Source organism: Cinclus cinclus, chromosome 1, assembly GCF_963662255.1.
Source record: "Cinclus cinclus chromosome 1, bCinCin1.1, whole genome shotgun sequence".
Classification (NCBI taxonomy): Eukaryota; Metazoa; Chordata; class Aves; order Passeriformes; family Cinclidae; genus Cinclus; species Cinclus cinclus.
In genome coordinates, this window is record NC_085046.1 from 115,765,125 (window position 1) to 115,786,620 (window position 21,496).

General features: G+C 40.8%; 2 protein-coding genes across 2 annotated transcripts in view; one reads left to right on the plus strand and one right to left on the minus strand.

The window, feature by feature from the left end:
* CLVS1 (clavesin 1) overlaps positions 1-14,338 on the plus strand; it is an 85,316-nt gene extending 70,978 nt beyond the window's left edge. The window contains exon 5 of the mRNA XM_062501968.1: positions 14,251-14,338. Coding sequence (XP_062357952.1) covers positions 14,251-14,338 — 88 coding nt within the window. The remainder of the gene's footprint in view (positions 1-14,250) is intronic.
* Positions 14,339-19,527: 5,189 nt separating this feature from the next.
* Positions 19,528-21,496, minus strand: part of ASPH (aspartate beta-hydroxylase) — a 94,758-nt gene continuing 92,789 nt past the window's right edge. The window contains exon 16 of the mRNA XM_062489259.1: positions 19,528-19,678. Within this exon, the coding sequence (XP_062345243.1) occupies positions 19,528-19,678 (151 nt within the window). The remainder of the gene's footprint in view (positions 19,679-21,496) is intronic.

The window sequence follows — 21,496 nt, forward strand, 5'->3', positions numbered from 1 at the left end:
AGCATGAGTTTACAAAGCCTGCCCCAGAGAGTTAAGACAATTTATTTTTAATAAATACCGCTGGTGAAACACGCGGCATTATTTTAGAAATACAGTAAATATTTAATTATTATTAAAATATATCTCAATTTATGTAGCTTTATGGAAAGAAAGCTGCAGTGTTTTAAAGCTCCAAATATGTTGAGAGCTGTTCACAGGTAAATCTTTGCTGAGGATCTGATCCTTGGCTGCAAAGAAGGGAGGGTCTTACTGTGCCCTCAGGGGGGAACCTCAGCTTGAAAATCAGTTCAGTGCCAGAAAACCCTGCCTTGAGGCAAAACCTTCTTTTATAATCTGTTCACTAATAAAAAAAGTGCACTAATACAAATACAAAGTGAATGAATTTAATTTGTCATGTTGCCTCTGGGCAGACCAGATCTAACTTTTAGCCTAATTTCGTTACTCGGTGGTTAAGTCAACCATCTGATCTTGCACCCCGTGGTCATTACTTGCTGTTAAAGGTGAAAAGTTCACAGCTTCAACAGATTTTCTCCTATGAGTACTTGCTTTGATTCTTCTTCTCCTGAAATTATGGTTTGGCCCAAGCACAGGTAAAAGCCTATGTTCAGAAAGCATAATCCTCTGCTTAATTAGATTTTTTTGGATCAGATTTATACCTAAGGCATCTTAAAAGGTCTCCAGACTTCTACCTGCTGCTTCTAATGCTACTTCTAAAGCATTATCTGTCTTTATATCCCTCCTTGCCTCTTTAGGTTTGTATATCTCTAATGCAATAAGAAACTCCGGCTACGACTCAGATTCCTGGATACTCCAGAGAGGTTTGCACTGGGATAGGTGATTTTCTAACATAATTCTTCATTTTAGATATAACTCCCTCACAATTGTTCTATCATTTCTTTCCCATATTAAAACAATTTCTAGTTTTATTGAAAATCTCTCCTCTGCAACTCCTTTCATGGCATACACTCTAAGATAACATGTTAATTTTGTGTTTCTCCGATGAAACAATTGGTTTAACAAAAAATAAAAGTCAAGGTCACTGACTCTAGCAGTCACGTTCCACTGAAAGGGGCAAGTATGCAAAGACTGAACCTTCTTGGGTTTCTGCAATTTAAGCTGAAGAGCCTGAAGAATTATGGGACCTTTCCTCTCTGACTTCCCAGATATTGCTGCAGATTTACCTGCCCAGTAACCAGCTGCGGGGGGGGGGGGGGGGGGGCAGTGCTTATGAGGCCTGGGTTTACCTGGGAGGCTCAAATTACAGAGGTTGTTCCCCACTGTGGCACTGTCCTGCTGCATGACAAGGTGCAGAGCTGCAGCACCTCCTGGCTCTGTGACCACTTGCTGTAAAGCCACACAAGCCCATCCTTGCTAAAGCTGCCACCAGACCAGTAGATTGCTAAAGCATCTTTGAACTTGGTGCTGCTATAACAGCTGAGTGCACTGTGAACATAGAGAAGTGTCCCTGTGAAATGGAATGCCACATCCTCTCACCCTTGGCACCTACTCCAAAAATAGTGTCCGCAATTTTAGTAGCAAAGAGGCTGAGAAATCAAAATATGAATTATAGATCTGGAAGAAAAGTGCCAGTAAATCGAATCAGAGAATAACTGACCAAAACACTGTTGTAGCCATGTAACCTATATTAGCAAATGAATGCAGAGGGGAAGAAGGAGACAATTTTCCAGATGTGCTTCGGACCAAACTGAGAACTAAAATAAATCTCCAAATGATGACCAGGAAAACATGAGGCACCAAGCAGCAGTGAGAGAGGCTGAAGCTGGAGCAAGTACCTGCCTGTAGGTCAGCTTTAGGGCTGACAGCAGTGCTTTGGCTCCTGTCACCACAGCAGGTGCATGTGAATTGAAACAAGTACACCTGAGAGCTGTGGGGAGGATGAGGAAAGCAGAGTGCATATTTTTTCAGCAAGAAACCATAGAAGACAGTGGTTTGTTTAGATTCAGAGAGCAAAGGTTGAAATGGATTTGAAGGGAATAAAATCTGGAGAGAGAGAACGAGTATTTGAGAAAAAAGAGAATTTAGGCATTAGGCATGAGATCAAATGGGTATAACTTGATCAAGGTATACCTTGGCTGCAAATCAGAGTTGGTTTGCTAGTTCATCAGAGGCCAGAAACAGCGTGCCAGTATGACAATCTAACTGATAAAAGAGTGGAAGACTAATGTGAAGGGGTAGCAGGAGATTAAACCTGCAGAGCCAAGTCTCATTAGATCCCAGTTTCTGCTCCATTTAACAGCAATGGAACCAGAACATTATCTTCTTCCCAGGCACAGGCAGGGGTGGTTTTCCCTGTGACTTGAACTTGCACAAGATTTGTTCTCAAGAAAGAGTCCTTGTTGACTTCAGAGCATGGAGGTGGTGTAAATGGGGAAAGGATTGAAAATCCTCTTGGAGAAAGACTGCCACTGACTCTAGTCAGTGACATGATCCTTAAGATTTTGAGTTTTGAGAAGTGTCTATATATAATATGGAAAATCTTTAATCAAAACCATTGCAATTTTTCCACCAGTGGCCACATGAAGTCCCACTGGAGCAAAACCAAAAGAGTGGAAATGGCTCTCCCATCCACAGTATTATCTAGGATCCCAAGTACTGTATGAACAGATGGGATACAAAGCAAAACAGCTGATGACTCCACATAATGAGTCTTAATGACCGGGGGGGAGGGGGAAGCAACAATAATAAAAATCCATTCATAATATATGTTTATTAAGATTCAGCTCAGTGAAGTCTTAAATGGGCAAGGTAGTAAACATGCAAACCAGCATTAATACAGTAAACTTAGTTGAATCTGAGAGCCTGGCTGCATCCATTAGACAGTCCTGGGAGCAGCAGTGGCCACAGATCCTTCCCCTATCTTGGGCCATCTCTTCTGAAGGGTCTGCATCCATCCAGGCATCCTGTCACTTAAGAGCTTTGGGATTTCAGACCAATGTAAATGGTGCAAAAATTTGGACCACAGGGAAGAATATCACCTCCCTTTCAGCTGTTGCCAGGTCTTCTGTGGTTTCTGATGGTCAGAAAGGGGCCTTTAGCCAACAGAGAGCTCACACAAAAGCATTTGCCTGAGGCATTCATGCTGGCTTTTGTTGATGAGGTGTTGTTTTTAGGAACAGCTGGAGGTTTTATCTGGGTGTGCAGTTTAACAAATAGTTGTGGTGAATGGTTAAGCCTAGCAGTTAAAGAGTCAGAGACTGCTCTCAGCATATCACTGTGCCAATAAGGCACAATATTTTAATCCCATTCTCCCAACAGTAGGAGATCCATGTCTGTAGCTATTTGGGTACCTAAAAGCAGTGGGTGAACATCCCCAGGTGAAGAGATGGATTCAGTCACTGGGGAAGACGTGAAAAAGCTGCATTCTTTGAAGTTTCCTTTATTCTCCAATGTCACTCTTGCTCTTGCACTCGGGTCCAGCAGCAACAAGTAAGCTGCAGCAGCACGTTCCCTCTCAGTGACTCACTTTTCTTCACAAGAACTGCCCTTCTTCAGCTGCATCTGGGTCATTTCTTGATGTCTGAACTTGATCTTCAGTCCAAGTGACAAAGACTGTTCTCTGCCTTTGCTTGTTCCCTGCACAGGCCCCCAGCACAGCCTGGAAGCTGAATGTTCCTTCTCTGCCCTCCCAGGCATCAAAAGAGCAGTAGCTTTTAACTTGCTGCCAGTGCAAACAGGTTTGAAAACCTACTGCAATTTAAAATTGCCTTGCAGAGAAAGAAAATGTTGCCTAACAACTACATATATATTCTGGCTAAACTACCTGGGTTGTTTCATCAAACTTATTTAATCAAAATTTAATTAATGATAACTTTATTCAAATTTGGGGTTAAAAATTATTTTTAGGATAACATAGGTTACAAGGGCATTACTAGCACCGAGTCAATTTTATCAGAGACTCTGTAAATTCAGAGTTAAGGTAAAACCTTTAAAGTAGGGCCAAGCACACTAATTATGAGTGTGTACAATCTGTGCATTAAGATACCATTAGGTTTTTCTGCTATTAAAAAAACCCTAAAGAATCATAGAACTGTAGAATAATTTAGGTTGGAAAATAATTTTAAGATAATCAAGTCCAATGTTTGCCTAAGTCCATCACTAAACCTTGTCCCTAAGCATCTACACATCTACATATCTTTTAAATACCTCCAAGGAATGGTGTCTCCAGCACTTCCCTGGGAAGCATGTTCCAATGTTTGCAATCCCTTCAGTGTAGAATTTTTTCCTAATATCTAATTGAAATCTCTCCTGGCACAACTTGAGGCTGGTTCCTAAAGGACTTGAGCACCCAAAGACTCAAAGGCCTGACTGGTGGTTCATCAAAAGCCCCCATATTATGCATTTTGAAAATGCAGTGGAAAAAGCCTGTTGGAATGTATTGCCCCATTGCCCCATGATGTTGAGTTAAAGCATGTGGATTTTTATGTCTCAGATTAGACTGAAAGGATTTTAAAGTACAGATGAGGGTTTAGCCATTACTGTCTCCTGATGTGTGTGTTTTCAAAAGCCCTAATATTCAAATGAATTCACTGCTGAAACTAATTGCTGTTTCTTAGAAATGGAATCCTGCTTCCAGAAAGAAGGATATTACAACTGGTCCTCACTAATGCCGACTGGAACAGTTTTAGAACCAAAAGGGGCCGTTCATGGGGGTAACTTATGTAAGGTTTTTATTTATTCAGACTTGTTTCTCCATATGCCCAGCTGGGCTGTGCAAGGCAGACCTTTCTAGTTGTTATCCTTAGCATGACCTTAATGTTCCTTCACCATATGTTTCTGCTTTTATGGGTCATTTTTTATGCCGGTTCACAGTCAGCACCAATTTACTGCAGAAGTAGTAAAATACCAGCAAATAAAAATCAGTATGAAAATGTGTGAACAATTCTCACTGCCCATGGATGGCACCTGGGTTTCTCTGCCTGTAGCTGGGGTGCATTTCTACTTGTGTTGGGGAAAAAGGGAAAAACTTGTGAATAAAATAGCTCTATATTTTATATATTTTATATGCAAGACCTACAACTCAAGGGTTACAATCACTATTTTATTATAAATTATTTAAAATAAAGGAGAATTTCTGACTGCTTCTGCAGAAATGCTTCCCCCATACACAGATAATGAATGAGACATGTATTGGTAGTAAAGCTGGTGTCCCAGGGACATGCATATCATGTAATGTAAGCATTATCTAGTAATATAGAGTGTCAGCTGTTGAACAATTTTATTACTTTTAAGCAGAATCCAGTGAATACATCACAAAGAAATGGAAAGCAACTGGTGGATTTGGCACATTAGCAGGTCCTAGGGAGGCTACCAGGGAGATGTTGCAGAATATCCTCGGGAGCCCTTAGCTGGAGAAGCCAAGTGAGTTGCAAAGCCACAGCTGAACCAAGGACAGGAGGGATGGGTAGCTTGGTACTTTGGGTCCCCTGGGTCAAGGCCCTCTGGGGGCATTGACAGTGTGGGTTTCATTTCATCTGTTTGAAGCACTCAGTTCCCAGTGCACAGGTACACAAACACAGGTTAGAGGTGGGACTGGCAGAACCAGTGCTGTTCAGGCTGCCTAAAATACTGTGTTGTAAATTAAGTCTTCAACTGGCTGTAAATTTGCCAAAAGTTTAGTAGTTTAGATTAGAGACATGACACTTAATAAAACAAATGGTTTTACACTGCTTATGTCTTTTGCTGTCCTGTGAAAAATCCACCTACATCTGGCTGAGTTACAAGCCTTTGAAAGGGCAATTCACACATGCCCTGTAGAAACATATTTAATTTTAGCATTTAATGGCCCCACAGATTGCCTCATGCTTTAGCTTGGCCTCCCAACATAAATAAACTTGTTCAGCTTGGGTTGACGGTTCAATGCTCACAATGTGCATCTCCTGTCTAGGCCATGGGCTTTTGTAATTACAACTTTTACTTGTGATCACTACTGTCCCTGCACTAGGCCAATCTATGGCAAGACATGGAGCCAGGATTTTGAAGACTGACACCTTATGCTCGCAGGGCTTCATCCTCCCTGCGGGTGACAGGAGAATTTGAGAGAAGAGGATTTAGTGGTGAACCCATCTGGGGTACTGGAGACTTGTGTCACTGGGATGGGAGCCACAGGGCAGACTGAAAGATGAAGTAGGCACAAAGGACTGGAAGCAGATGGGCTAGGACGCACACTTGGTGGGCAAGCAAATGGCTGATGGAGGCCAGGTTCAGTCTGTTGGGTGCAACCCTTGAGAAGCACATCCTGCTCTCCCTCTCCCCCTGAGCCCATGTCAGCCTGGCAACTAGCTTAAGCTGAATTTCACACAGATGGTGGGATTGCACATTGCATATTTTCAACCTGTCAAGCTATAGACTTTGGGGTCTAGTTTCCAGAAATACTCGGCACTTGCCTGCAACAGAAATCCTTGGGACATGTGCTTTGAACACACAGTCTGCCATTTAAGGCTGAGAGCTCTGCAAAATCCTTCAGCACTGGGCACCCCATTAGAGTAATACTAGTAGCCTAATCTCACTGCATTTCAGCTCTCCACATGCAAAATGAAAATTAAAAGAAAACCAACTCTCACCGTCATGCTACGGCCATAAAGGAAGGAGCATTTAGGACACACACAAGTGTGATAAATCCCACAGAAAAGCTCAGGGGGGAATTAAAAAGGCTATCTTCAGCTTGGACTAATATGCAGCAAATGTGTCACAGAGCCATACGCTGAATTACCACAAGAAAGCAAATTAAAAAGCCACTTACTAGCACAACAGTGTGTATGCTGAGCACTGAAGGAGGCAAGAGTCCTCTGAGAAAGAACAGAGTGTGTTCCTGGGGCTGGGGTGCAATGCACGGGTCTCAACACCCACATACACCTGGCCAAGTGACTGCTGCTCCCACAGCCTACATTTTGGCTTTCATGCTGTGGTGGTGCTTGACTTTGCACTCTAAATAGTACATCTGATGGGTTGCTTTCATGCTGTAGTGCTGTTCTTCTGAAAGATAGGAAACTTTTGATGTATGATGGGGAAATAGAAGGACTGATCCCCTTTGCTCTTAGTGCTCTGTCCTCCCTGTTATTGCCACACAGCAGTGAAGAGACTGTGACTGTGGCAGATCTGGTTGAGATGTTGAGAACTGGAGTCACTGAAGTGGTAAAAATGGAAAAGCTAAAAAACGGCAGACTGAAAGATGAGGCAGAAGTAAAGAACTGAATTGTCTGAAGAAAGGAAGCTGTTGGGCTAGACAGAGAGCTTTGTGGGCAAGGAAATGGGGATAAGCAGGAAAAGCATGAGCGGTCATGACAAGTGCATGTGTGTTCATGTGTGAATATTCATAAAATAAGAGAATAATTTTTTTCCATTACCTTGCCTGAAATTGGGTTTTTTTTAGATATAAAATTCTGCGCACTTCATGACAGCTATGCTGAATCTGATGTAAATTAGTGTTTGCTGCTCCAGTGTTGTCATTGTTTGATCCTATGACTAGGCTTACCATGTGAGAGGTGACATACTGGAGCTCCAAGCTGAAGTAGGTGCTCCTATTCCTTCTACAAGAAAACAAGCATGTGGAAAACTCAGTCTATAGCAGAGAAAGGAAATAGACAGGAAAAGCTCTCACCCATGCCTTTCCCCTGCCCTGGACTGAAGCAAGGTCTTGACACAGAATCTCAGAACACTTAGGAGCAGGAGATATGACACAAGTCCGCTGATGAAAAAAGACTCAGATTTGTACCCTAATTCCAAGGCTGATGGCACAAGACCAACTCCTGTCCATATTTGTCAGGGATATAGGCCCTGCCAGAGGAGTCTGGCTGCATTTGCCCTGCATATGCTCTGGTTCCATCTGGGTCTCAGTGGCCTGGAGGCATGAGACTGTATGTGTGTGTCACATACTTAAGCATTTCTGTATGTTTATAGAATTCAGGGTGTCTGCAATGAGCTGAGAACTTGTCATGGCCCATCAGAAACCTGTTTTTACAGCAAGTGCCAAAGGATACACACTGCATCCTTGGAGAGTAGTGTGGGCTAAGGGGTGGGTCAGGACTGGCTCAGACAGCCAGACCATGGACAGAGTCAAGTGTGGTGCAGTGTCATCCCTATCCCTCCATGTGCACGCCCTGCAGTGAGCTGTGCTCAGGGATTCTGTGGAGAGAAGCATCTGTGGCCAGCTCTGAGGAACAAAGGGGCATGGTAAGAACTGGTGGGCCCAGGGAGGATGAGGGGTTTTGTGCTGGGGTTCACGCTGCAGCAGTTGCCTCTTTAGTGAGGACACTTCTCCAAGACCTCTCACTAGGACGTGCTCACCACCAGGCAGAAAGATGGTCACTGCTGCTGCAGTGGCCACAGTCAGCTTCCATTTGGGAAGCGCAGCAGCTTGGCACCACTGCTCTGAGGGTTGAGCCTTGGCAGCAAGATTATGCCAGTGTTTCCATACCGCTCTTGCTCCTGACTCATCATGCCAGTGGATCATTCCCAGCCCACCTGGGCCCCTAGCCATTAGTGCTGCATCTCTTTGCAGTGCTGTGGTTAGTGTACCAAAGCTCCCCTCTGGGCAGGTTTCTGTGGCAAATACTCTGCTGTCTTAATGCACAGCTGTGAGTCAATAGCAGTGTAGAAGCTGTAAAGTTGCATTGGCAAGAGATTTGAGCAGAGCTTGTGAGCCTGGGCAGAGAGCCACATGCCATGGCTGCTGCACTGGGGTTGTGCACTGCTGAGCAGGACTTGCTTCATCTGCCTACACCTCCTGGGGAGCATTTCCTTTCCAAGCACTTTCAATGACAAAAGGGTAGATTTTGCCACAATTACTTCACACCTGTACATCTGCACTGTTTCTGTGATACCAAGGAGAAAGACATGTTTTTCCCACCCGGTGAAGCCATACTCTTGAGTGAGGTGTATGATGTCTGAGGTGCTGCACCCCCCTACAGTCTGATGGGGGGAGAAAGGCAAAGAAACAAATGTCCCTCAGACCTTGTCAGCACAAGCATTCATGAGTGTGATTTTTTTAAAAAGTACTTATAATTTTGTGTAAAGGGAATGAATAATTAGGAGATGAAAAGCCCAAAGGTACTGGTGAAATCTGAATGGAATTTAAGGGAAATGAGCAGATGGGAGGCACAGAGTCACTCAATGTGATCTGCAGCCTGTCACTCTGAGAACTTGAAGCCTCCTGAATTTAGTGAAGAATTTAGTGCCAGCCTCCTCTTTCCTTCACAAACCCCCTGAGAAGAAGCCCAGCACAAAGATGTCCTCACTCCTGTGGGCTGCAGCACATCAGCATTCCTGTGAAGAAGAGCATAGAATGAGGGATCAGAGAATTGGAAGATGTCTCTTAAGACAAACATGCTGTGATACACAACACTTACTCTTAGCTCAGCCCAGGATTTTGTACTGTGTTTTTTATGGGAAACAAGACTGATACTCAACAAACATCACATTCCTGTGAGCTGATTGACTGCAGCTATACTCTGAGAAAAGCCTTCTGAAAACAGCACAGCTAGGATCCAGTCTTCTTACATGTTTTTTGACTGAATTGGAGAGAGTTGCATAAAAGTGGCCACACACATAAGGCCATCTGTTCTCTTAGACATTGATGTACATACCTATGCAGTGCTGTCATTTGAAATATATGGCCAGCCTGCTGGAGAAACAGCTGGGTATTGTTGATTTTCCAGTCTTCCAAATATTCTTGCTGAACAGTAAAACAACCATGGGGGGTTTGATTGACGCTTTAAATGGACCACACTCAAATGGTACCTAGGGTTCAGAAGTGAGACTGAGAATTAATTTCTCTTTCCATTTTCATTTTGTTCTCCTAAGCAAGGTTATCTAGCCTTGGAATCTAGATTAGTAAAGTCTATGGGCATTGACTTGTCTTTTAATTGCTTCAGATTTAGCTCCTAGTCCACTGTGATCACATACTCCTACAGGAGCTGTCTCCCACAGGGATCATGTCAAAGAAAGACAGGCACAGTGTATCTGTGTTTGTATCTGTGTGATACAAACAATTGTCTACTTGTGTTAAAATTTAAATCAAGCAGATCATCCTCAGCCAAATATCTTTTAGACTGGTTACTGAGAATTTGTAGCTGAGAAAGGAAGGAAACCAGAAGGTTTTGAATTCACATATACTCATTTATAATTCCAGAACTGCAGAACATACAGGACAAGTGCCACATTACTGGTGAGTACTGAAGGTAATATAGTGAAGGTGCATATTGAAGGTGTGAGACAATTGTGGCTATGGTATCTAGGAAACACTGCCTCATAAGTAATGAAATCTGTTCTCCCTGGTTTTAACAGATGAGAACTCTTCAGAGCAGGGATTTGAATGTAGGTAACCCATGAATCATATGTTTATACCATATGTTTAGAACAAGTCAGATGAGCAGCACCCTGAGAATGTTTATTTCTCTGCCATTTATAGCACAGAGTGACCATAGATGTCTAATGATGAAATGAATCAAAACACAAGTGACTAAAGTGTATGGACAGGAGAAGGCAAATGCAATTTCTGTTTCCTGCTTAGATTATTAGTTCATATCTGGCTCAGGTCAAAATGACATGGACATTTCTCAAACATTACAAAGTAGTTGCATTCATTCTGCAAAGTATAATTAAACGGTTTTAGGCACTGTGATGGCTGTTTGGCCTCCATCTGTTACTCCAGAAGGACATAAGTCCTCCACAGGCCTTTTATAAAACCAAGAGCCATAACCTTCAGCTACCTAATCAGTTGTTTTTGATACCCTACAGTACCGTAGATATCTATATTTAGCAGCTGAATATCATCCACCCTGTGAAGGCTGACACCCCAAAGACATAATTGACTTGGAAAGAAAATAGTTGCCTTGTCAGGATAGAGAAAAACGAATTGGGATGATTCAGAAAAGTTGGTATTTCTGTAGGCACAGAATCACAAAAAGGTTGAGGAAGAAACCTCTGGAAATCTTCTGCCCAAAGCCCTGCTCAGTGCAGGGTCAGCGACCAGGTTATCCAGGATTGTGTCCATCTGGATTTTGAATATCTCTAAGGACAAATACTCCACAAACTCTCTGAGCAATTTGTTTCAGTGTTTAAACATCCCCCCCCCAAAAAATGGAAGTTCCTGTATTTCCATCTGTTGTCTCTTCTGAGTATCACTGAGATGATTCTTTTGTGTTGTACTACTCCACCCCATCAGGTATTTGAACATATTGATATAGAAGGACAGCAAAACAGAAATGCTTTTGTCTGGTGCAATGAATAACTTCTGCTGGCCATCAGATACCACCAGAAGAGTATCCACTTCACTGACAGGGCCAAAGCTTAAAACCAGTGACAGGACCCGAGGAAATGGCATGAAGTTGAGTCAGGGGAGGTTTAGTTTGGATATTAGAAAAAGGTTCTTCACCAAAAGGATGCCTGAACACTGGAACAGGCTCACCAGGGAAGTGATCACAGCCCCAAGCCTGACAGAGCTCAAGAAGCATCTGGACAGTGCTCTCAGGCACACGGTGTGATTCCTGGGGATGGTGCTGTGCAGGGCCAGGAGCTGGACTTCAGTGATCCTGATGGGTCCCTTCCAACTCAGCATATTCTGTGATTCTACAGTTACTGCTCAGGTGAAAATGTTTTCTGCAACAGTGGCTACTGCAAATCGTCTTTCCTCTGCCATTAAACAAAGTACAGCTAGAGAATGCATTCAGGATGTCATAGGCCAGTGAAATATATATCTCATTTTATATATATATATATATATATATATATATATATATATATAATGTATATTATATATACATTAGATTGTGAGTTACATTGATTCATATTGTCAAAATCTTTCCCTGATCATCTACATTTTTAGTATTTATTGTAAATGAAGAATATGAAAAAAAGTAATTTGGAATATTTTTCAGAATTGACTGATTTTCTTTTTTATTTTCTACGTAAAAAGTGAGTTAGACACAAAACTAGAAACTCTTTTCAGCAAAGAAACCCCTGACGTATTTGGAAAGTGGAAATCCAAACACAAATCCTTTTTTGTGGTGTCTTAGAAAATAGCAATGATTGCTCCAACCATGACTGTGCCCTACAGATAGATATCAGAATTGCTTGTTTTAGGATATAATCTAAGCAGCTTTTAGAAGAAACAGAAAAGTAATTGTTGTTGCAGAACTTGGTAGATACAAAAATCTCAGTTTGATCTCTCTCCACATTATTCAGAAAGGCTGGGCATATATTTGAATTGTTTGGCTTTTAAAATTTGAAGGCCAGGTGGGTTACAGAACATTTGCTCAGTGCTGTGGATGTTTTGCTTCTATGTAAAAAGCAACAGCATAGGACCTGCACACAGAATTTGGGATTATGTTGCTCCCAAGGTGGTGTGCATCCAAGTACTGGTATAGTGGAGAACCCGGTACCTTGCTGTTACAGAATGCATGAACTTTTGAGTGTGTAATGAGATGAGAGCAGAGATGATCAGCAGTGATCACAAAAGGTAAACAATTCAGATTTTTCACAGCTGACTTACAGCAGAAACTTTCAGCTGTGTGCTGGAAAATGCTGCAAAGGATACACAACTTTTTATATCCATTGAAGGGCAGTGGCTCAGACAGAAACAGTACATTGGTGACAAGTATTAATCAGGTACTATTTAATAATAATTTAATCTGGTATTCAAAAGGAAAATAAAAACTTGATGATGTTGTGATTTCAATCCATTCCTAAACAGTTTGAAAGCCACATGATTGTTTTTGCTGCCTCATACTAGAAATATGTAAATTGCCATTTAGCATAATCTCCCAAATCAGTTGCTTTTCTATATTAAAATGCAATCATAAATCGCTATTCATGTCACATATCTGCAAAAAATATGCAGTAAAAACATTTGGGCAAACAGAATTTCTTTGAAAATTTATGGCATAAAGTCTTCCCATTGGGCATTCCATTTTTGTTATCTTTCTTTGGAGATTTTTTTTAAATGAAAATTTTTATTATGCTTTAATGAAAGCTCCAGGCATAAGAATAGGAATAATTATCATACAAGTTATTCACAGTCACGGTATTCAGTCCTGCAGTACCAAAGGATGCAATTTATTAAGGATCCTTATCAAAAGAGAGGTGACATCTAATCTCACCATTTATGCTAAAGCATAAATGAACAATCAGGAACTACAATTGCATCATGTATGGAATGAGAGCTACTCCTAATTCTAAAATCTATCCATGAGGAAACTGGCTCTTTATAACAATAACATGCACTATGTGAGTGCCTGGTCTGGAGGCTCTATCCCCCATTATGAAAATGTTCCCTTTCTGAAAGTCCCAGGTTCAATCAGTGATCTTGCTCTGAAGCTCACTGTCTCCTCCAAATCCAGAGACAACTCCTAGCCCAAAAGAGAGAAAATGGAGTATAACAAATCCCTGTAACAATGAATTCATCAGACCGTCCTTCTGTAGCTCAGCAAGCCAACATTACAGCACACAGACCTGAGAAAATGAAATAGTCTTGAATTTTCCCACAACTTTGAGCCCATTCAGCTTTTGTTACTGCAAGAATTCATGATGCTTATCTTTCTTTAGTGTTTACTAATTTTTTCTGTGTTGGGGTTTTTTAGTCCATTAATAACAAAATATAAATTATGCCTCCCACCTTGAAGACAGAAATTAATTTTAAATGGACTAATCCTGAATAAAGTTGTCTTGAAGGGTGTAGACAGGGATAAACTGCAGTACTGGGCACCCTAGAAACTCCCTCATTGTTATATTAACTCTATCCTTTTATTCGTCTTGGGTACCTCATGGAAGCTCTGCCCCACAAAGCCCTACATCAGGAAAATGTGATTTACTTGAATTTCTCAATATTTGGAGCAAGCACAAGCTGTGACTTGCTCCTGCAAGCACCTGGGCACATGACTTTGCTTTCCAGTGAGCAGCTGTGCGTGTAGCTTTGCCTAGGAAGACATTGATCACCAACAGACCTCATGGTACTGCAGGGCCAGGTTTTTAAGTTGCTCAGCATGTTCAGAACTAGGAATAGTAGGTAAGCACTAAATATTTTGAAAGCATTTGAGATCTTCAGCAACTCCCTTCCCTGCTTTTATTTAACGGAGTGTTTCCCAAATTCCTTATGCGTTCCTCAGAAAAGAATTAAAAAGCCATAAAGATTAAAATGGACTAAAGCAAAGATCATAAAAGGAAGCACCGGGACCCCAGGGAGGTGAGTGCTCCTGCAGCAGTCATGGCTAGCATGTGTGTTTTTTCTGCATTCAGGTCCCAGTCTGTGGTGGAAGCCGGCACGCTGAAGCATGAAGACCAGGGGGAAAGTGAGAACACCCAGCCTCTGCTGGCTCTGGACTGAGCCCTCACATGCCCAGAGGAGATCCGTGAACAGACCTCCAGCACAGCAGAACCCACAGAGCACACCACACACAGACACACGCACACGCGTTCCGCTTGATACCAAGTCCTTCGTGTTTCCTGACCAAGCAACAACTGTCACCAGCCATCTGTCCGTGCGGCCGGCACTCAACAAGAACTCAGAAACTTCTACTGACACAGCAGTCTGTCCATATACAAAGAATTGGATTTAACTTTTTTTTTTTCTGTTTGACTTGTGACATTAAAATACTGGAAATGGTGGGACTGCATTCTCTGTTTAAAGAAACCAGGGTGTGTTAATAGTGTTCCTGAAGACTCCACCAGGGATATTAATTTTATAGAAGTGAAGGTTGTAAGAGTTTTAAAGAAAAGAATCTCAAATTTAAACTTTACACTGTAATCAGCAAGGGTACTCGGGGTTAGAGGGCAGAATCATCAGTATCTATAAGAGTACTTGCGTTTTACAGAAGGATTTTGCATTTAAAAAAGAACCCCAGTGCCAGCCTAATGCCATTCAACATGACACTTTGTGACTGGCTCATCCATGCAGCTTGTATGGGGGTCACATTTCAGTATCTAGCAAAAATTGTTCTTAACTTTTGAAGCCCTTCTAAAACTGTCAGCTAAGTGGAATGAGCTGTGCGAGCAGCAGACACACACAATTATTTGAAACGCAATTATTTGATTTTAATAATGATTAAAATTCCCACAGGCAACTCAGGAGCCTATAAGACATGTGTATGCATGTGTGTGCACATGTGAAGGGGGTGGTTCCAGGGAGATGCACACTGGACAAATTCAGCAGTGATTAATGGTTCAATCCAGATTGTTTCATTTAGGTTACAACAGCAAATGAAAGCTCTGCAGAGTCATTTACCGCCTTCTCTCCTGCAGTCAGGGAAATGTGCAGCCAGAAAGGTGTGTTGATTGCAGATCTGGGCCATGGTTAAAATGAAAAAGAAAAACTTAGAATTAATTATTCAGTACAAGTTTTTGCTAGAAGGAGATGTTGAAGAACAGAAGAACTGAAATGCCAAAGACCAGTTTGTTAAATCTCTGTTTGCTCTAGTTGCAAAGAGACTACCATCCCTTCATTGAAATGGAAACCGGATTAAAGAAATAAAAGAACAATCATTATCAAATTGCATGTGCAGTGACTTTATTTCCTAAAACAGTTGCAATCACTGTACACACTTTAAACCTTCAGTTAAATTGCCATACATTGACAATTTAGTAGAACAAGCAGTTGGCAACAATATATCAAAGGTAGCAGTGTAAACCATACGTACAGAATGAGATGATAATGAGCACAAGGGTTTTTAATGTGCACTGGAACACCCACTGAATTCTCAGGCGTTAGGCTGAAGTGATGACATAGTTCAAGTGGACATGGACAGCCCTAACAGATGGACTAACAAAACACTGCCTTTATCTGAAACATGTTATGCCTGCACAGGGCAGAGAGGACATCCTGCCAGATCCTATCAACACACCTGGGATTTACCCACTAGTTTTTGTACAGAATAACCTCAGTCAGACTACCCCCTTACTGCAGCAGCATGTCATTGGTACAAATCCTGGCCTGGATAGAAAGACAGTCTTTAAGGCAGTGGATGGTCCCAGAAAGGCAACACAGAAGTCAGAAAAAGAAGAAGCTTGCAGGAACATTAAAAATATAAGACGACTGAGCCCATTTATCTTTGGGGTTTCTCCCATTCCCCCCCACCTGACATCAACACCACCTATTACAGGAAACAAGGATGTCAAGTCCTGGCAGCAGCTCCTTCCTCTTCCCTGGGCTCACAGAGACTAAAAGGCATTTGGATTTGTCAAAGACAATATGCTTAAAGCAGAAAGTAAAAATCCAAAGAGACAAAAAGACACTTGCTATTATACTGCAGCACTGAGGAAGAAATACTTTGGTTTGTGATTTTTCTCTGTTAATATACTTACCCCCACTGCCATTGAATCTTTGTGATGTTCTGTTACAATCATCATTCATTAAAGTGGGTCTTGTCTTGCCCAAGAAGTGCAAATACCATTGAAATCTAGTCCTTGAGGATCAAACCTCACAAAGGAAAAATGATTTACTTTCTTTAACTGTAATATGAATAAATACATATGATGCTATATGATGTATATAAGTGTATGAAGCCTGCATTTAACCATAGGCTCTTACACAGATTCTGCACAAGCAAGATCACAACAGGCAGGGTGGAACCCACCTGCTAACATTGTGATGAGCACATACTGTGTTACAAATGATATTGCCCTTGTTTGCCATTTCCTTCTGTAAATAAAGCTAACAACAACAACAACAACAACAAAAAAGCAAATTGCAATGGATTTCCATTGGAAAAAACACTTCCATTCACTTCTTCCCTTGGCATTTCCAATGTTGAAAAGCTTTTTCAATACAGAATACCACTTTCCCATGTATAGAGCTAATCTAGTAACTGTACCTAAAAAAATTATCCACTCACTGCTCCCTGACAGGTGGGCACAGAACAGGTTCCCTTCAGTGTTGCAGGAACACCTTGTCTTATTTGAGGCACTTAAGATTTCTAAATGGCCAATGTATCACTACACAATCTAATAAACAGTGCTACTCTGGCACACACACATATCTTGGGGAGATTACTTTTATCTATTTGCCAATTTTATCTATTCACAAATTGCAATTGGACAAGATAAAGTATGAGCCTTCAAAGGAATAATGAAATAATCTGAAGGACAGCATGAATTTTCACAAATAAAGCTCCAAAGCTTTTACCACTCCTTTAGCATTTACTCTGATCTTTAGAAACTAAAATGCAACATTAATAAAAATATTCCTAAATCATCAATTTTTGTTTAAGAAGTTCTTGCTTTTTTTCTTTACACACACTGTCTTTATTTTAGAGAATTACCTTATAATTTGTGCTGCTTGATCACTTCAAAAAGATATAAAATAGAGGCTCTGACTTGACAGCTAACAGGATATTTTAAAAACATTTTTACTCTTTTACTCCCAACAATAAGAAGTACCTTATTTCCAGTTTTGCATGATTCTCCAAATTATCTCCAAAAGTATTTTTATATTTTCTACAGTGTGAAACTTATAAATCTTTACAGTTTTGTATCATTATTAACTGAGAACTGTTACTTTCTTGTACATTGTGTATAGTTCCATGATTATTTTTGATATGCACAACATGTTAAAAAGCTAATGATCTTGGCTGTCTAAAAGTGACTCTTGATAAGAGAGGGTTTATCAGTTTAATATTCAAAAAGGAAATTAAAGTGCACACTTCCAGAAACTGGTTACACTAATTTATGGTGTGGTCACCATGTGCTATATGGCATTACAAGATTTAATTACCTAGTAAAATACAAGAATCTGAAAAGCATTCAGTTTATGGGAATGCAAAGCTCTTATCTGCAGTTTGCTTCAGCAAATGTGACATTCAGGTCACAATGCTCCAATGCCATGATGTAGACTCTGCAGTAATAAACCACTGAGTACTACACAGATAAAACCTGCCCTCTGTCTTTTGGACAACAAAGTCAGAACTGCAGAGACTAAGGGATCTCAGTGTCTCCTTGCTTAGTGTTTGTCACTCACAACCCTCAGTAATGATGCCCAGAGCATCCTAGCACAGCTGTCCACACCCAGCTGGTGCTGCAGGTGAGGAGATTACAGCCAGTCATAAACACCAGCATTGCAATAGCTGCTCTCTTTCTCCTGTTAGTGTTCTTAGAAGTTAAAAGTGGAGGGTCCTGCACACTTCATCTCCCATTTAGCAGTGCAGACCCAAAAGATCTGACAGCTGCTTAAACACCTAACTAGTTTTCTTCCTTGAGAATAGGCCTTTTTACCATATAGCAAATTCTGTATGGCAAATACAGAGCATACTGTAAACTGTACTGGGATCAGACTACTTCAGCATTATGTCACACATTTCAAGACAAGGAAAACATCATTAGGTCAATTAGTGGATCATTCTAGCACTCTGTAGGATGCTGGCAGGGGAAGTTAATATGAGTTAATAACTTGAAGCTCTTGGTCTGCTCTGCATTCTGGCAGGAAGCCAAGTTGGACCTTGTTCTTCTGCCCAAAGCACAAGGAATTATTTTTCCGTTTTTTTTTTTTTTTTCCTCCTGAATGACCACCCAAGGGCAGCCAAGGAGGAGCCCTTGGAAGGAGGGGGGTCAGATCCTCGCTGGGTAGAAAAAAGGAAATCACACCATAAGCTTTTGTAAGTATGACAGGAGAAACAGCAGCTCACCATATAATCCTAAAAACTGTCAAGTACTTTAACATCTGAGCCTAAAAATGTCAGATTCGCTCAACACTTTCCAAAATCACATTATCAAACTGAAGGTCACCTGCTAACTAAGATAACTATTCTGTTTTAGAACAAAAAGGCAGCTATTTGTGCAAGTTTCTGTTAACATTTCCAGGAAGGCAAAAGGAGGCCACACTTGGCAAAACATGTAATTTGTTCATATACAGTGTTTTCCTTCTGCTGATAGCTAGAGACACACTTGTCACCATTTTAAAAAAATAGTGGTTAATTAAAGAAGATTTGTTCATCATTAGGCTAGAAAAATACAGTTACTCAGGTAGAAAAAGTACAAAACACACATAATCCATTCACATTATCTACAGTGATAACATAGGGACATATTCTATGCCTAAAGCAGCTAATATTACACCTGCATACGATTTTCAAAGTCGATTGTGTGCATATGTTTGCAAATATCTTACATGTTGCTTCCCAGACAGAAGGCCAGGAAGTGTTCCCTAGATGTAAAATCATTACATCTTGTGGCTGAACGTAGTCGAGCAGGTGACTGACTGACTGGTTTTGTAAAGAAAACACAGGCATGGCAAAAACATCTGCACATTCCTCAGTTTAAAAAAACAGATCTATTGCTTTTTGGCTGACAAGAGTTGTGTTTTCAGACTTGCAGCCAGAAAAAACAATACACATCAGTGCTGTATCAGTATGAAACAAAACATGAATTTTTTTCTTTTAAACCAAGTCCACTTTGATTGTAGAATGTCATCCTTGTATTTTCTTGCCCTTAAAATGCTTGTATACTTTGTATGCTGGATAATTTAATCCTATTTTCATACTCCAAAGGAGTTAATACTCCTCTGCTCCACACATCAGAAGAAACCCCCTAAATAGCAGGAAGGGTACGTCTCTGTTGAGCTGTTAACTCAGGGTGCCACACATCCACAATGAATATCAGGCGATAACTTTCAGCATCCTGCCATACTTCATGCTCGAAAGAGTCATCAAAAATAAGGACTTTCCCTTCTTCCCAGTCTCTGCAAAACAAAAAAAAGAACATACTTTAGCATAGTAGTATTTGAAGTGCCATGGAGCAGGTTAAGCTATAGATAAGCTCTAAAGATGCTCTTTGACAAGTGAGAAAGATTTAAACAGTACAGATTGCATAGTCAAGATTTCACTGCCTGATCCAGAGAGAATGGAGTATGGGAGCTTTAAACAAACTACAGAAGATCAGTCTAATGGACCTTCATATTACTGAGGGATCCTTCCCCCTCATTCAGCACAGTTATGTTCACAAACACGATCAGACATTTATGATATATTTTATTTATTATACTTTTATTGACTTGAGCATTAAGCAGGGAGTGGGTATAATAGTAGTCTGATAATCTACTTTTCTTCATTTCTAATCAGATACATCAGTGATGTACCTAAGTGATGGAAACTGAGGGAATGACTAGTAACATGGTCATACAGTTCAAAAAGCAACTACTTAAAATACATTTGCTTTTTCTAAAATCCAGAACAATGCCTTTGGAAGGTCATGTGGTCCAAGCCTCTGCTCATAGAAGGACTCACTGCAAAGTTAGAACCAACTTTGAGGTTAGTTAATAAAAAATCCACTAGGGAAGAACATGACATATCTGCAACCACAGACACTCTACCATCTGACTTTGAAAACTCCCTTTTACCTAGATGAAAGTTGCTTCACTGTCACTTGTGTTCATTACCTCTCATTCTACAACTGCACCTCCCTGAAAAGAGTCTGGCTCTGTCTTCCTCACAGTCACCCATAGTAGTTAAGACAGTAACTAGGCTACTCTTTAGCCTTCTGGTTTCCAGACTCCAAACCAGTTTGTTGAGTTTGTCCTCCTAATCATCTTATACATCCTCCACTGGAGCCTCTCTAGTTTATCATTGACTTTTTATGTACTAAAGTATCCCAAACTGGACACAGTACTCCAGAGGCAGTGTCTTAAATGCAGAAGAGAGAGGAAAAAATTGTACTGCTCAAACTGCTTCCTACCCAGTACACAGCTAGACTTCATCAATACAAAAGAAGATTAAAAAAGTCATGTTCCATTTGGCCCCTAGGGTCCTTAAGCTGTTTTCTGCAAAGCTGTTTTCTAACCCAGACACTACAGCTTCAAGGTGTTTATTTGTTATCAGTTGCAGGGCTTTGCATTTGCCTTTGTTGAACTTCATCACAGCTTCAGATTGCAGCTTCTCCAGCCTGCTGAGACCTGGATTCATAGTTTTGAAAAGACGTTCAACACCTGATTATACACCTCCAGGTGAGAGTGGATGAATAACAGTCAAGGTAACAACGGTCAAAGAAACATTCCTTCCCAAAGCCACTCTACCATGAACACACACACAATTTTTTTAACAGTATCCCCCAGGAGCTGAAAAAATCCAAGAGGATGGATGCCCTCAGAGGGAAGTAAACACTGTGAACAGTAACAATGGTAAAGAAACAAAGGCCTTGCCATCAAAGATGGAAATGCACCGCTTAAGCTCATTCAGCTGTATTTGTCTATATAGAAAACAATTTTCTTTTTTCAAAAACAGGGTGAAAACTAGGTTCATACTTCCAATTCATCTACATATTTTTAATTCAACAAAAAGAAAAATTAACCAGCAAAACTTATGGGGTTGTGCTGCTATGTTCTGAAGAGAAATTGAAATAGAATCAATTGAAATAATCAGCTAAACATAATTTTAACAAGAGTAGACAAATCAGAAAGCATAACATAATAAAAAATTCACACTGACTTGCACATGCCTTAAAGGCCCAGATAAACAGCCTTTTGCAGGTGTCAGATTTGATCATGTGGGGTTTTTTGGTACCA